At 42.7% G+C, this 13,946-nt stretch overlaps 1 protein-coding gene across 9 annotated transcripts in view; it reads right to left on the minus strand.

The window, feature by feature from the left end:
• DGKB (diacylglycerol kinase beta) overlaps positions 1-13,946 on the minus strand; it is a 781,129-nt gene that overhangs the window by 32,072 nt on the left and 735,111 nt on the right. For all 9 annotated transcript variants that reach the window (XM_089315158.1, XM_089315157.1, XM_089315159.1 and 6 more), the window contains 2 exons: positions 8,750-8,870; positions 7,833-7,893 (listed from right to left, as the gene is read on the minus strand). In XM_089315158.1, coding sequence (XP_089171284.1) covers positions 7,833-7,893; positions 8,750-8,870 — 182 coding nt within the window. The remainder of the gene's footprint in view (positions 1-7,832; positions 7,894-8,749; positions 8,871-13,946) is intronic.

A 13,946-nucleotide genomic window follows, 5' to 3' on the forward strand; every position in this document is an offset into this window, starting at 1 on the left:
CATCTGCTGCTTTCCCAGGCACATTAGTAGGGAGCTGGATAAGAAGGGGAGCAGCCCGGGCTCAAATTGGCACTTATTTGAGATTCCGGCGTTGCAAGTGGTTTACCCTGCTGTGCCATAGCACCAGCCCCAACATATTTTCAAAAGAGGAAGAATATAAATTATTATGATAAATGACAGAGTTGTAACTGATTCCTAATATCAGGGATGCCTCGGGGCTCTGAAAACTTTGACCCCGTGAGGCAGCAAAACATCGTGACTGAGAGAGAAGACCACAGAGCTCTGGAGGAAGGCCTGCTGCAGTCTCCTACTGTGTGGCCTTGGGCAAGTTACTTGCCTTCTCTAGTTCTACTATATGTACTTTTTACAAACTATGATAGAGGGATTATAATAATTGTCCTGATTTCTTAGCGTTTCTGTGAGACTTAAGTAAGAAATAGGAGCACATAGAGACAACTGGAACAAGGTCAACAGTTGGTAAATATTAGACATTGTTATCAAGGTTTCCTTCAACAGTCCAGGCTGTTCAAATGTCTTAAAAAATCCATGCCCCTTCATCTAGCTCCTACTAAATTGCATTTTCTGTCTTAATGGCCTGAGATTAATTGGTATTAACAAGTGATTAAATAAAGGATTAAATAATAAATTGAAAGAATGGTAATAGTGGGCAGTTAGCCTAGTGGTTAAGATGCTGATTGCGATGCTTACATCCCAAACTGAAGCACCTTGGGTTGATTGCTAGGTCTGTCTCCTGACTCCAGATTTTTGCTACATGCAGATCCTGGGACTGAGTAGATCACATTTGATAGGTTCCAGAAAATTGATCCACTTTATAAAGAATCTACATTTTAAAGTCATGTTGGAAGTTGTGAAGACAAATGTGTCAGTGAAGACAGATTCCAGACAACTGCAGGGTAGGGCCAATGGGAAAGGGTCCCATCTGCCTGGCAGAGGGCTGAGCAAAGGCTGAGCAGTTGGCCACAATCTCAGTCAAGTCGACACTAGTGCTACAGGGACAAGTCCTGGTGCAAATCCTAAAATCATAGAAAGATTTGTATGGAGGAAATCGCGGCAACAGGAGGCATGAGTTTTTAGATAATTCCATCTGCCCCAGGGATATCGGGATCAACCTCAGTAAGACCACTAGTTTTGGGAAGGATTGGATGATCGCTGAATCAGGGCTCAATGGCACATTAAAGGCATATACACTTTGGAGGGAGCAGGCGCTTAGCGTGGAGGTTAAGCTGTCTGCATCCCACATCAGAGTGCTTGCTTTGCTTACTGTCTGGCTCCTGACTCCAGCTTCCAGCTGCTGCAGACCCTGGGAAGCGGCCGTGATGGCTCAAGTAATTGAGCTTCTGTGACACACATGGGAGACCTGGACTGAGTTCCTGGCTCCCTGCTGCAGCCCTAGCCCAGCGCTGATCATGATGGTCATATGAGGAGCCAACCAGCAGATGGAGGCTTGTTTCTCTCTCTCTCTCTCTCTCTCTCTCTCTCTCTCTCTCATAAATAAAGCTGAGACAGGACAAGTGGATTGAGGGTCCTGAGACATCATACATCTGGGAAGGTACATAAAAAGGCAAAGAGGGATGCAAAGACAAGCAGACCTTTCCAGAAATTGCCTTCGGATACCACTGGAGTGGCCGCCTCAGCATACTGCATAGGGTCTGCTCATGTCTTCCTTCCCATCTCTGCCCCTTGGCACAAAGCTTCACGAATCATCATCTCTGTTTTCATCACAGGTGAAACCTCGTTGGCATTGCTTCTCATGAAAAGTATCACAAGTAATAACTAATACAGGAACTATTAACATTTCAAAGGATTAACAGATCTTGGCCTTTGGAGTGTGTAAAATAAACACACAGTTGTTAGTTCAGAGTGAGATAACCCAAAGAAGTTCATCGTTTGATACGAGGACACAGAAGGATTAAACCTCGGAGGTTGAGAATGTATTTCTTCTCTGATACATTCATATCCTTTGCTTTGCGAATATAATGAATAAAGATAACTCAAAATAACTTTTACATGTATTTATATATGAAAAATATGTGAATGAATTGCTAGCCAACCTACATTATGTTCAGTGAGAGAAGATTTGGTAGAAAGTGGTTTTTCAAATGTTATATTACCCTAAGAAGAATTTCAGAAATTCACAAATTCAAAATGCACGTGGTATTGACAATCTGACTATGTGTGAGGCATGGTGCTACACTCTGGGGATACAAAGTTGACAAAAATCATGGCTCATGACCTCAATAAACTTAGGTCTACAAGGAGCTAGACATAAGCGTGTAAGCTGATATTTTCAACGCAGTGAGGTTAGGGCTTCCGTACAGCTAGCAAGCACTGAGGCTGGGCTTTGAGGTTGTCTGCGGTGCTGGAGAAGATGAGGAGCAGAGGAAGGGGTGAAGCCCAATGGAATCTCAATGCAGGAGCTGTAACGAAGAGTCTCAGAGGATGGATGAGTTGTGCCACTTAACAAAAAGGGCAAAGTTGTCTGGGACAGCAAGAAAATAGATCAACAGATTAAAAAAAAAAAAAAAAAACATAAACAAAACCAAGAGAGGGTGAGGTAGGTAAATCAGGAAGCCTGACTCAAATTATATTTTATCAAATGTGAAGTGATTAAGGGGTTTTGAGTAGGGAAATTTCATCGCAGAGTCATGTTTAATAGTGACCACTGTAATGCATGGCAGTGTGAAGGATGGGTACAACAGGTCTTGGAGGCATGACGAGGTCAGTACTTGGAGTCAGATGTTGCGTTCGTTTTGATTATACGGAATCTGAGCTCCCTCAGTCTTTCTATAGCCACTTGTCACTTAACAAGACTTTATTGGGCACCCATCCTTCTGAAACATGGGTAGCCAGTAGGTTCCAGGTGAATGGGTACAAAGTAAAATACAACTGCCACTATCCTACCCCACTAGTGCCTGCACCCCCAGACTATGGCCTTCCTCCCTTCACAGGGACATCCTGACATCAGTGTCCATATCTTCTACAGCTCCTGGGGAGGACCAGGGGAAGATGTTAGAAAGAGGAGAATAGTTGGGTTCTAGAACTGAGCCTAAAGACTGAATGTCCCTGTCTGGCGCCGCGGCTCATCAGGCTAATCCTCTGCCTTGCAGTGCCGGCACACCGGGTTCTAGTCCCGGTCGGGGCGCCGGATTCTGTCCTGGTTGCCCCTCTTCCAGGCCAGCTCTCTGCTGTGGCCAGGGAGTGCAGTGGAGGATGGCCCAAGTACTTGGGCCCTGCACCCCATGGGAGACCAGGAGAAGTACCTGGCTCCTGCCATCAGATCAGCGCAGTGCGCCAGCCACAGTGTGCCGGCCACAGTGTGCCGGCCGTGGCGGCCATTGGAGTGTGAAGGAAGACCTTTCTCTCTGTGTCTCTCTCTCACTGTCCACTCTGCCTGTCAAAAAAAAAAAAAAAAAAAAAAAAAAAAAAAAAAAAAAAAGACTCAGTGTCCCAGAACTATTTCAATATACATTCGCCTAGAATGAATATTCTCTTTAGCATAATATGCTTGCTGACATGACCAACACTTCCATGCCTGAAATCCATTCCGTGTCAACTCCATGACTATTACAGAACTATAACAGATCTGGCAAATTTCTGTTGATTGTGAGAAAATTTAAAGGTGATTAAAATAATTACAAAGTACAGATTTGAAGAGATTGTTTTAGGTTCTATGGCTTCTGCTTTTCCAGGTAAGAAAATTTTAACTCAGGACTGGTGAAAATCACAAATATGTTTCAAATAGATTTTTTTTCTCAATTACTTATTTATTATACTAAAATATATATAAAATTTATGATTTTTAAGTGCACAGTAAAATGGCAGTAAGAAGACTCACATTGTTAAATCTCCAGGACTTATATTATTGTATTTTCAAAAAAAGCTTTATGGTTGATGTAAGAATCAGGTCATTTATTGCCTGCCATGTAGTCCACTTAAAAAGAAACAGAACATCTCTGTTCTCCTCTAAAATTATATCTAAAGCAATTCTTCATAAACTGAATATCAGTCTATGGATATTTAAATTCAGCAAAGAATTTTAACATTCTATCTGTTCTTAGGCTCTGTAGGAAAAAAAAATTGTATTATTCAATTGAAGCAACAGCACTCTATAATTAAACTATACCAATGCTACAAATACTAAATCTTCTCTTCGGTTCACGTGAATTTAAATAATGTTCAGGACTCCATGTAGCCCCATGAAAAGTAGAATATTTCAAAATATGAAATCACAATGATGAGCTACAGTCTAGTACATTTCTTAGTCCACTACAGGATGCAATAAATGCTTTAAATAAATAAGTGAATGTATAAGGAGAGAAAAATCAAATATTATCAATTTAGCAACTATAGATCATGAGAATTAATAGATGAAATGAATGAATTATTACTAATTAAAAGAAAAGTTAGAAATATTGTGCCTGTGTGAACCAGGCACAATTATTCTACATTTCAATGGACACGGGCAGTGAGTGAGTGATTAGAGGTCGCCCTAAGGAAAGGATTGCTAGCAGGCACTGGGACTTTTCCCAGGTTAATCTCCACAGTGGAGAACAGGGCAGAGTGCTCAAAAGAAGTTAGTTGGTTTCCTTCTTTTCCTTGCACCTATTCTCTAGTAACCAAGAGTAATAAAAGTGTCCCTTCATTAAAGACAAGAATACTGCCAGTACTGTGACCACTACCATCCTGCACGCCAACCACCATCACCACCACTGTTGCAGCAGCCATCACTGCCACCACCAGCACCATCTTGACTGCTGTCACCAGCATCACTAGAAATTCCACCAGTACGTCCTCCACCGTTACGACCATTATGACCCCTACCGCTATCATAACCATCAGCACCCCCACAGTTACCAGCATTGCCACCCTCCCTATCAACAAAACCACTACAAATGCTACCACCACCACCACCAACTACACCTTCCACATGCACATGAACAGAAATGTGAACTTGTGAGTGTAAGCAACATTTAGAGAGTAAAGAACAACAGACAGGCTAATATAAAGTCATATTCAAATAGACTTTAAAAGGTATTTGCAACCAAGAGGAAGGGATAGCAGAAGACACACAGGAAATAGCTAGTTGAGAGACTCTTAGGGAGGTTTGTTTCATACTATGATTACAGAAATGATGAATTTCATAAGCCTGGGATTCAGGAAGAAAAAAAATATCTAGGAACAAACAAGAAATTGTGTTTATGTGCTGTACACAGAATTTGAGCCAACAGTTTCAGGCAAAACCATTGGAAAGTTAATATCTGGGCGAGCATTTGATGCAGGAGTTAAGAGGACACCCCTTGGGACACCTGTATGGCAAGTTGAAGGGCTCGTGTTCACGCTCGGCCATGCTCCCAGTTCCAGCTACCTGATAGTGCCTGCTCCGAGAGGCGGCAGGTAACGGCTCCAGTCCCTGCCCCTCCCATGAGGGACTTGCTGTTGCAGTCATCTGGGCAGTGAACCCAGGTGGAAGATCTCTGTGTGTCTATTCTGTTTGTCTGCCTTTCTTTCCCTGTCTATCTACCTTTCAAGTGAAGCAAGCAATCAAACACACACACACTTTTTAAATCAGATGACAGCCAAAGTCTTCAAAAGCTTCCTGTTGTACTGAGGATCCAATGCTACCTCTTTACCATCATCTTTTAGTTTTTCTCCCCCTTTCAATTATTACATTTAAATCTGCCAAATAGAAATTATGAGTTGGTATACAAGAAGTTCCTATATACCCTCACCTCATTTCCCCTAATAACATTTCATATTAGTATGTGTGTCACAATATTTTTTAATTCAAACTTCTTTTATCCCTATAACCCTTTTAGCCCTTAGTAATCTACATTCTGTATTCAGATTTTATTTTTTAATTTCAGCACCATCGTCTTCTCTGTGATCTGTCTCTGTCAGCCTTTTCTTCTTGATCTCTTCCCATTCCCACTAACATAGGAGCTTTGGCTACACCCTCTGTTCACTGGGTCCAACCCCTTCAAAGACATCTCCTGATCTTTTTTTTTTTTTTTTTTTTTTGACAGGCAGAGTGGACAGTGAGAGAGAGAGAGAGAGAGAGAGAGAGACAGATAGAAAGGTCTTCCTTTTTGCCGTTGGTTCACCCTCCAATGGCCGGCTGCGGCCGGCGCACCGTGCTGATCAGATAGCAGGAGCCAGGTGCTTCTCCTGGTCTCCCATGGGGTGCAGGGCCCAAGCACTTGGGCCATCCTCCACTGCACTCCCGGGCCACAGCAGAGAGCTGGCCTGGAAGAGGGGCAACCGGGACAGAATCCGGCGCCCCGCCCGGGACTAGAACCCAGTGTGCTGGCGCCGCGAAGTGGAGGATTAGCCTAGTGAGCTGCAGCGCCGGCCCTGATCAGCTTTTATAAGGGAGCATCACTCACTTCTTTTTCCTCACTTAATTCTATTTTTTCTTGTAATTTGAAGTTATATTTATTTGTATCTATCTACCACCTTATTTATTAGTTCAGTCTCCTATGTCTCCTTTTGTGAGGATGTTAACTTCCTTAAAGACAATTAAATTGTTGTTCCAGCTCTTGTTTCTATTCGCTGTGCCAAGAGCAGCCCTCACATGTTTCTGAAATGCAGTGAAATATTCACAACATGAGTGAAAATAATCAAAACCACAGGGTGGCCAAAATGTCTGACTTAAACAGTATTTCGTTATAGAAAAAACAATTATGGTAGAAAATAAGACAGAGAGTGGGGATTTGGTGCAGTTAAGACACACTTTGGATGCCCCTATCCTGTATCAGATGGCCTGGGTTTGATGGCTCAAGTACTTGGATCCATGACACCCATGTGGGAGATCCAGACTGAGCCCCATGCTCTTGCCTTTGGCTTGGCCCAGCTCTGGCTGTCATAGGCATTTGAGGAGTGAATCAGTAACGGGAGATCTCTTTGTCAGTCTGTCTGTCTGTCTCTGCCTTTCAAATAAATAAAAATAAAATAAATTTAATAATTTTTAAAAATATTTTATTTCAAAACAGGAAATAGAGAAGAGACTTTTCTATGGAAAAGGAAATTCATTCATATCCCCCAAAGGAGGTGAAAAAACATATGAGTAATAAATTAATGGAGACCTGACTTAAGGTTCCATAAATAATTTCATCATAAAGTATTCTGAAGCATAGACATGTTTATGAGAAATTGTATCAACATTTATTTAGTTCTAGAGTTTGTGTTTTTTTTTTTTTGTTTTGTTTTGTTTTGTTTTTTTGACAGGCAGAGTGGACAGTGAGAGAGAGAGACAGAGAGAAAGGTCTTCCTTTGCCGTTGGTTCACCCTCCAATGGCCGCCGCGGCTGGCGCGCTGCGGCCGGCGCACCGCGCTGATCCGATGGCAGGAGCCAGGAGCCAGGTGCTTTTCCTGGTCTCCCATGGGGTGCAGGGCCCAAGCACCTGGGCCATCCTCCACTGCACTCCCTGGCCACAGCAGAGAGCTGGCCTGGAAGAGGGGCAACCAGGACAGAATCCGGCGCCCCGACCGGGACTAGAACCCGGTGTGCTGGCGCCGCTAGGCGGAGGATTAGCCTAGTGAGCCGTGGAGCCGGCTAGTTCTAGAGTTTTTAAGTGACCTATGGTATTTCCAAGCTATACATACTTGAGCTCAAACATTCAATGGCTAAATCAATGCTAAAGCAAGCAATGCTGCAATCCAAAATGCAATGGGAAAAAGAAAGTTGTTAGCTGACAGAGCCTAAGGAAGCCAAGAAAAAGGATTAGATCCTGTGATTACTGAGTTAAAGGAGTCCATGACACGCGGGAAGCAAAACTGTAATGGGCACAGGATTTCAAGGGCTCTGTACTCACTGTGCATGGGGTCTGCATCCAGGGCTCCCCGTCGATCTGCATTGGCAAAGACTTGCTGGTCCTGGGGGGGGAATATGTCACTCTAAGTAAAACTCTGAGATACTCCAACAAACAGGTAAAACTTAAAGTTCCAAGACAACATGGAAGGCCACTCTAGAAACAACTGGGCTATAAAGTTATCTCTTCGCAAGGAATACCCTGAAAGGTATTGGTGCCAAGATTGGCCAGAGCATCCTGGTAAATGTGGTGATGCCAACAACAATTTTGGAAAAATTGCCAGGACTTGTGACATTTGGTGACACATCAGAATCCCTACTCACTGCATTGCCAACTGTGCTAACAAGTGTTTGATGTCTCGGATTTTCTAGGGTCGACACCTTCATGTAGGCAACACCAAATACACCTGTGCCAAATCTGTGGTTTCACCCTAGATCTTTGTTTTCCTGCAGAAGGAAAACAAACTCCTTGAAAAGAAATTTAATTCCTGTGTTTGATTTACATATATAATCCTACTGTATGATCACGCACTGTTCAGTTTTAGAGAAACAATATTGCACGTGAATCCATGAGAGGGCTTCAGTTACCAAAGCCCAACAGCGTTTTCTTTGGACAATTTGCCCAGGCAACCCTTTGCTGGTTCAGGAAACTAAAATGTGTGAACAGGGTAAGTTTTGTGTGTTAGAGTTGGTATATCACTGTATGCATGGTGGCCAACAAGAGACGTTCAGATTCCAGTGGAATCGATCAGTTAAAAATAATCAATTCTGGGTAAACGCTGTCACTTTCCCTTATTTGGAAATCTATACCTATTAATCATTCACTGAGCAAATTGGAGGCCAAACCAGATGGATGTCAGGGTCAGAGCCCTGTGAAGTTTTCAATGGTCTGTGTGATGCCAACTACAGTGCAAGAACCACCTGATGAGCACGGAGGAGCACTGGGCCAGCCGCCGGCCTGCGCTTTTCAGTCCCGTGTAGATCTGCCCCATCTCCATGGCTCCTTCCAAGCCAACCACCTCCAGCAGCTGGTCACTCAGATCTGAAAGAAAACAGACGCCTCATCAACTGCAGGCAGGACACGCATGTCTGTAATTCAGCGCCATTTGCTATTAGGGAGATAAAACACACACACACACACACACACACACACAAAACAAGAGCCACTTGACACGCAAAGCTGCTCTGTCTTGGAAACAGAAAGGAAGGAAAAGACGGCCTACTGCTGTGACTCTCAGTTTAACTAAACCTTTGAGGTTCTACGGAAAACGATTTGCTGTCAGCTTATTCTCAAACAAACGGGAAAAACAAACTCTGAGCCAAATAATGCCAAAAAACCACACCAGTAGTTCTTCTCGTCAACAAACTCGATGTCATTCCACATGGATACATGGAACATTTATACATCCCACATCAGACACTGGCAGCAAATGTGCTTTTCAGCACTATAAATAAAGTATGAGGAAATGCCGTCAAACAGGGTTTTCTGAACTTGCTCAAGTAACAGACCTCAGAGACCATGGAGGTGAAGTCTTTAGCTGTAGCCATCAGAGGCGGTCTCTACATCGTCGAGTGCCTTACCTTTTTAAGATACAATAGTGTGTTCTCTGGGAATATTTTTCTAATGTTAAGGAACAGTGTACCAAAATGCTAGTTGGCAGTCTGCTCCATATTCAGTCTGGTGCGATCGTCACCACCACTATTATTTTTTAATCGAGGACATTGGACACGGGCTAATAGAAATAGCACTTGTTGAAGTTTACCAAGTTGCCTGTCAGCAGGCTAGTCACTTTCCATTTATCTCATTTTCTGTCTCTCAAAATCAAGTTAAAACAAATGAGGTTATCCCGTTTACAGATAAAGAAGCTGCGAATCAGAGGAGTTAATGACTGCACTCATATTCATACATCTATGTAATGTCAACATTTGAACCCCAGCACTTTACATGGCTACTGTTCTTTATTTGATAAATGGATCATACGAAGAGGAGGGCATTCATGTAAAAAACTGCAGGACTTCTGTCAAACAGGGAGGAAGACTGGACTGTGTGGATTTCAAGGTCCCCTTCCAACCTGAAGATTTTCTGGTTTTCCAGTCAGGAGGCAAAGGTTGGGCTCACATCAGTGGAGTCACAGAGAGCCCTATGCCCTCATCCACAGAGACTGTGCACCCCTGGGCTCTGGATTTTGAGGTACACACAGAGTTCTTTTCTACTTGATATCCCTACACATTTCTGTGGTATTTTCTAATGCAAATAAATCATTTCATATAGTTGTACTTGCAGAAAAAGCTGGAGGAGGTGATATACCGTGGGAGGTTCTAATGGTGACAAAAATAACTGAGATTAGCCGGTCATGGCTGGGGTTGGACTCATAGGAAAGCAAGCCAGTGGGTTTTCGCAGAAAGCCCTCCATCCTCACTATTTAGCATGAAGTTCTCAGATGCCAATGACTCATTTTCAGTGTAGTCCAACTGTGTTACGACAGGGCTTTGAAATCTCAAAGTTCATCAGGGCCCGTGATCATCGGCAAACTTAACAGAGGAACTTAACACAGAATGTGTGACCAGGCTGGCATGTTTTCCAGCAAAGGAAGAAAAAAACAAAAATCTTAACTTTAAATTGTGGCCGGGCAGTGAGATTTTCCAAGAAAAAAAAATAATCCTTTCCCTACAAAAGGAAATGTTAGCAAGTCATAATAACTTAGAGCACCCACCTTGTTGTTTGAACCCCCTATTTAGACTTATTTCTCATGAAACTTATTCTGTTTTTCTAGTTTAAACTTAGGCTGCCAAGAACAGATGGACAAGGAATGGAAACATATTCTTTCAGCTGTAGCCGGCACTAAAGTGTGCTTGGCTCTGTAGCCTGGGTGTTAACAGACGCATTTCTTAGAGATATGTCAACCAGAAAACGACACTGTGGCAGGCACTAAAACCCCAGCTGTGGGCCTGGTGATATTTAAGAACCACCACTGTCACCTGATTGCACTTTACATTCAGTGTTGCAGCTTTTGCATTGCCTGATTCCTAATGAGGTGACTCTTCGGCTAATTTTGGTAATGACTTGAAGCTGGTGGATGGGAACTATTTCGTACGGAATGAAACACTTTCTCATAGCAGAGTTAATCTGTGAGCCCTAACTTTTCCATGAATCATAGGGATTTGTCTACACCCACACCATATTGCTACTGTCTACCACCCTGCTCCTGACTTTTTTCGTTCTTTTCATTTGTCTTTGTTTTTCTCCCTGCAAAAATGCCCTGAGAAACCAATCCTGGTGTTAATAATCAGCAGTTAAGGTACTTCTCATGGATTTAGAAGACTCGGGTTTGCCAGGGTTCACGTTCTTGCTAACACTAAGAATCAAATGGGAATAGTGACATGTATGTTAACTTTGGAAAAGGTAAATAAGTACCATGTTCCTTCTGATTAGGTATTCAGGAAAAAGCAAAAACAAAAACTCCGTGGTACATAAATCTGTTTCCGTCCTAGCGCCCATTTAGATGCAGTACACCAATCACTCTTATATACAACTGATGCCTCCTACATATGATCTTTGCGATCAACATCTGGATTGAATTCAGGCAAGAAGACTTTGCATCCATTTGACTTCAAAGGCCGTTTCTAGATGTGGTATCCTCTGAAAACATCACAGCCTTCCTCATCTCCTAACCCAGGTAAAATTTACTTTAGGTACAGCTCTCCTTGGAATATTCTAACCAACCAGATTAATTCGCTTCTCTGATCTGTAACCTGGCTTTTGACTTCATATTTAAAGAGTAGGAGTACCAAACTACATCCCAGAGACTGAATGTGGCCCACTGCCTCTTTTTTGTTTGGTTTGCCGGTTAACAATGATTTTAATTCTGCTTCTTTGAGATAAATATTTTTAGTGTTCACGCACAAGTGGGCAAATGCAGTATTTGCTTTTCTGGGCCTGTCCACGATGCACAAGTACCAGGATCTCGGTATTTCTTGTGGCTAGGATTGCATTGTGTATCTAGTACGTTTTCTTTATCCATTCACCTGTTGATGGGCACCATCTGCATCAGAGTGCCTTTCCCTGAGGCTGGAGAAGATAGCAGAGGACAAGGACACAGGGAAAGGTGGGTTATAGGTAAAGAATTACAGTGGTGGAGTAAGCTCTAGAGTTCTATAGCATATAAGTGACTATAGTTCATGGAAACTTACTGTATATCTCCACAAAGAGGTAGGAGAGAGGATATTGCATGTTCCAAACACAAAGAAATGATAAGTGCTTAAGGTTATGATTATGCTAATTATGTTAATATGATTATCACCCATTGTCTATATACACTGAAATATCACAACATACCTCCTAAATATGCACAAGTATTATGTACACACAAAGCAATTTTTGAAAGAACGGCTCATATGTTTAGAAGGTGGAAAAACTTTAAGCATTAGTAATATGGAATGATACCCGAAAACTATATGGAATTCAACTTCCATTGCCCACTAATGGAGTTCTGTGGAGAACTAGCCACACTCACTCAATTGTGCTTTGACTTTTTACACTACAAAGGCAGTGTAGAGTCGTTGTGATGTATGTCCCACGAAGCCTTAAGTACTGGCTTTCTGCACCTTTAAAAGTTTGTCAAACTCTGCTTACAACAAAGATGAATGCTTTCAGCCTGGGTTTTCCCTGTGGTGTGATTGCTGTAGAAGCATCACTGTGGCCTGCAATGTCTGTGCGCGGATGTGTGTATCTGTGGGTTAAAAACACAAATCTCAACCATGGAATCTCACCCCACTTGTGGATATAGGCCAGACCGTGAGGTTTGCGGTAATTCATTTGTTGTCTATCATGAAACACCAGTGTCTCCAAAAAATGTTATTACAACAGAGGTTAGAAAAGTGTAACATGCAATTTTATCCTCAGCCAGCGCATTCTGATTGGTTTTCTTGAGTGTGAGAAAAAGAAGTAGAATCTGTAACTAAACTTGGAGCTCCAGGGGGAGCCAGCAGGACTTTCCAGAGTTGTCTGTGATCCTTGGGAGAGCCTGACACCTGATATTGGTGTGTGTGTGCGTGTGTGTGTGTGTGTGTGTGTGTGTGGTGTGAGTCTTCAAAGAGATATTGCTTTGATTCAATTTAAGGTCCCAAGTTATACTTTTGAAGGGGGAAAGTGGTAGGTTAACATGTCTCTCCACAGGAGTAACAGAGGCAAGAGAATCTTCAAACTTGGCATTTTCATATTTGAAAAAGTAAGTCTGTAACATGGTCTTCTGATTGAAGAAAGTTTATGAAATAATCAAAGCTGATTCATCCTGGAGCAGGGATCTTAACATGGGTTCTGAGACTATGAGTGGAGAAAATACAGTTTTATTTTCACTAGCAGGTAATTAAAAGCTAGTATCTATTAATTTAGGAAGGAAACCATAACTTCATAGCCCATACCTGTGATATTGACATTAATATATGTTATACACATTTTCACATCACATGATAGTCATTGCTAAGATTCTTCTCTTAAAAGATAGTAACCAATTTTAATTATCCACACTCTTATAAATATCTTCAGCAGTCTCTGCAAATAATACTTTAAATCCTCTTATTTTGGCGGGCACCGCGGCTCAATAGGCTAATCCTCTGCCTGCAGCGCAGGCACCCCGGGTTCTAGTCCTGGTCAGGGCGCCGGATTCTGTCCCGGTTGCTCCTCTTCCAGTCCAGCTTTCTGCTGTGGCCTGGGAGTGCAGTGGAGGATGGCCCAAATCCTTGGGCCCTGCACCTGCATAGGAGACCAGGAGAAGCAGCTGGCTCCTGGCTTCGGATCAGCGCAATGCGCCAGCCGCAGTGACCATTGGGGGGTGAACCAATGGAAAAGGAAGACCTTTCTCTCTGTCTCTCTCACTGTCCACTCTGCCTGTCAAAAAAATCCTCTTATTTTAAAATTTTATATTTTTGTCTAGTATTTCAAAATGCTATTTACACTCATTGTCATTTTCAAATATTAAAAATTATTGGGGGGCTGCTGCCATGGCTCACTTGGTTAATCCTCCAACTTGTGGCACTGGCATCCCATATGGGCACCGCCGGTTCTCGTCCCGGTTGCTCCTCTTCCAGTCCAGCTCTCTGCTGTGGCCCGGGAGGGCAG

Source organism: Oryctolagus cuniculus, chromosome 16, assembly GCF_051225735.1.
Source record: "Oryctolagus cuniculus isolate XC-2025 breed Fujian yellow rabbit chromosome 16, ASM5122573v1, whole genome shotgun sequence".
Classification (NCBI taxonomy): Eukaryota; Metazoa; Chordata; class Mammalia; order Lagomorpha; family Leporidae; genus Oryctolagus; species Oryctolagus cuniculus.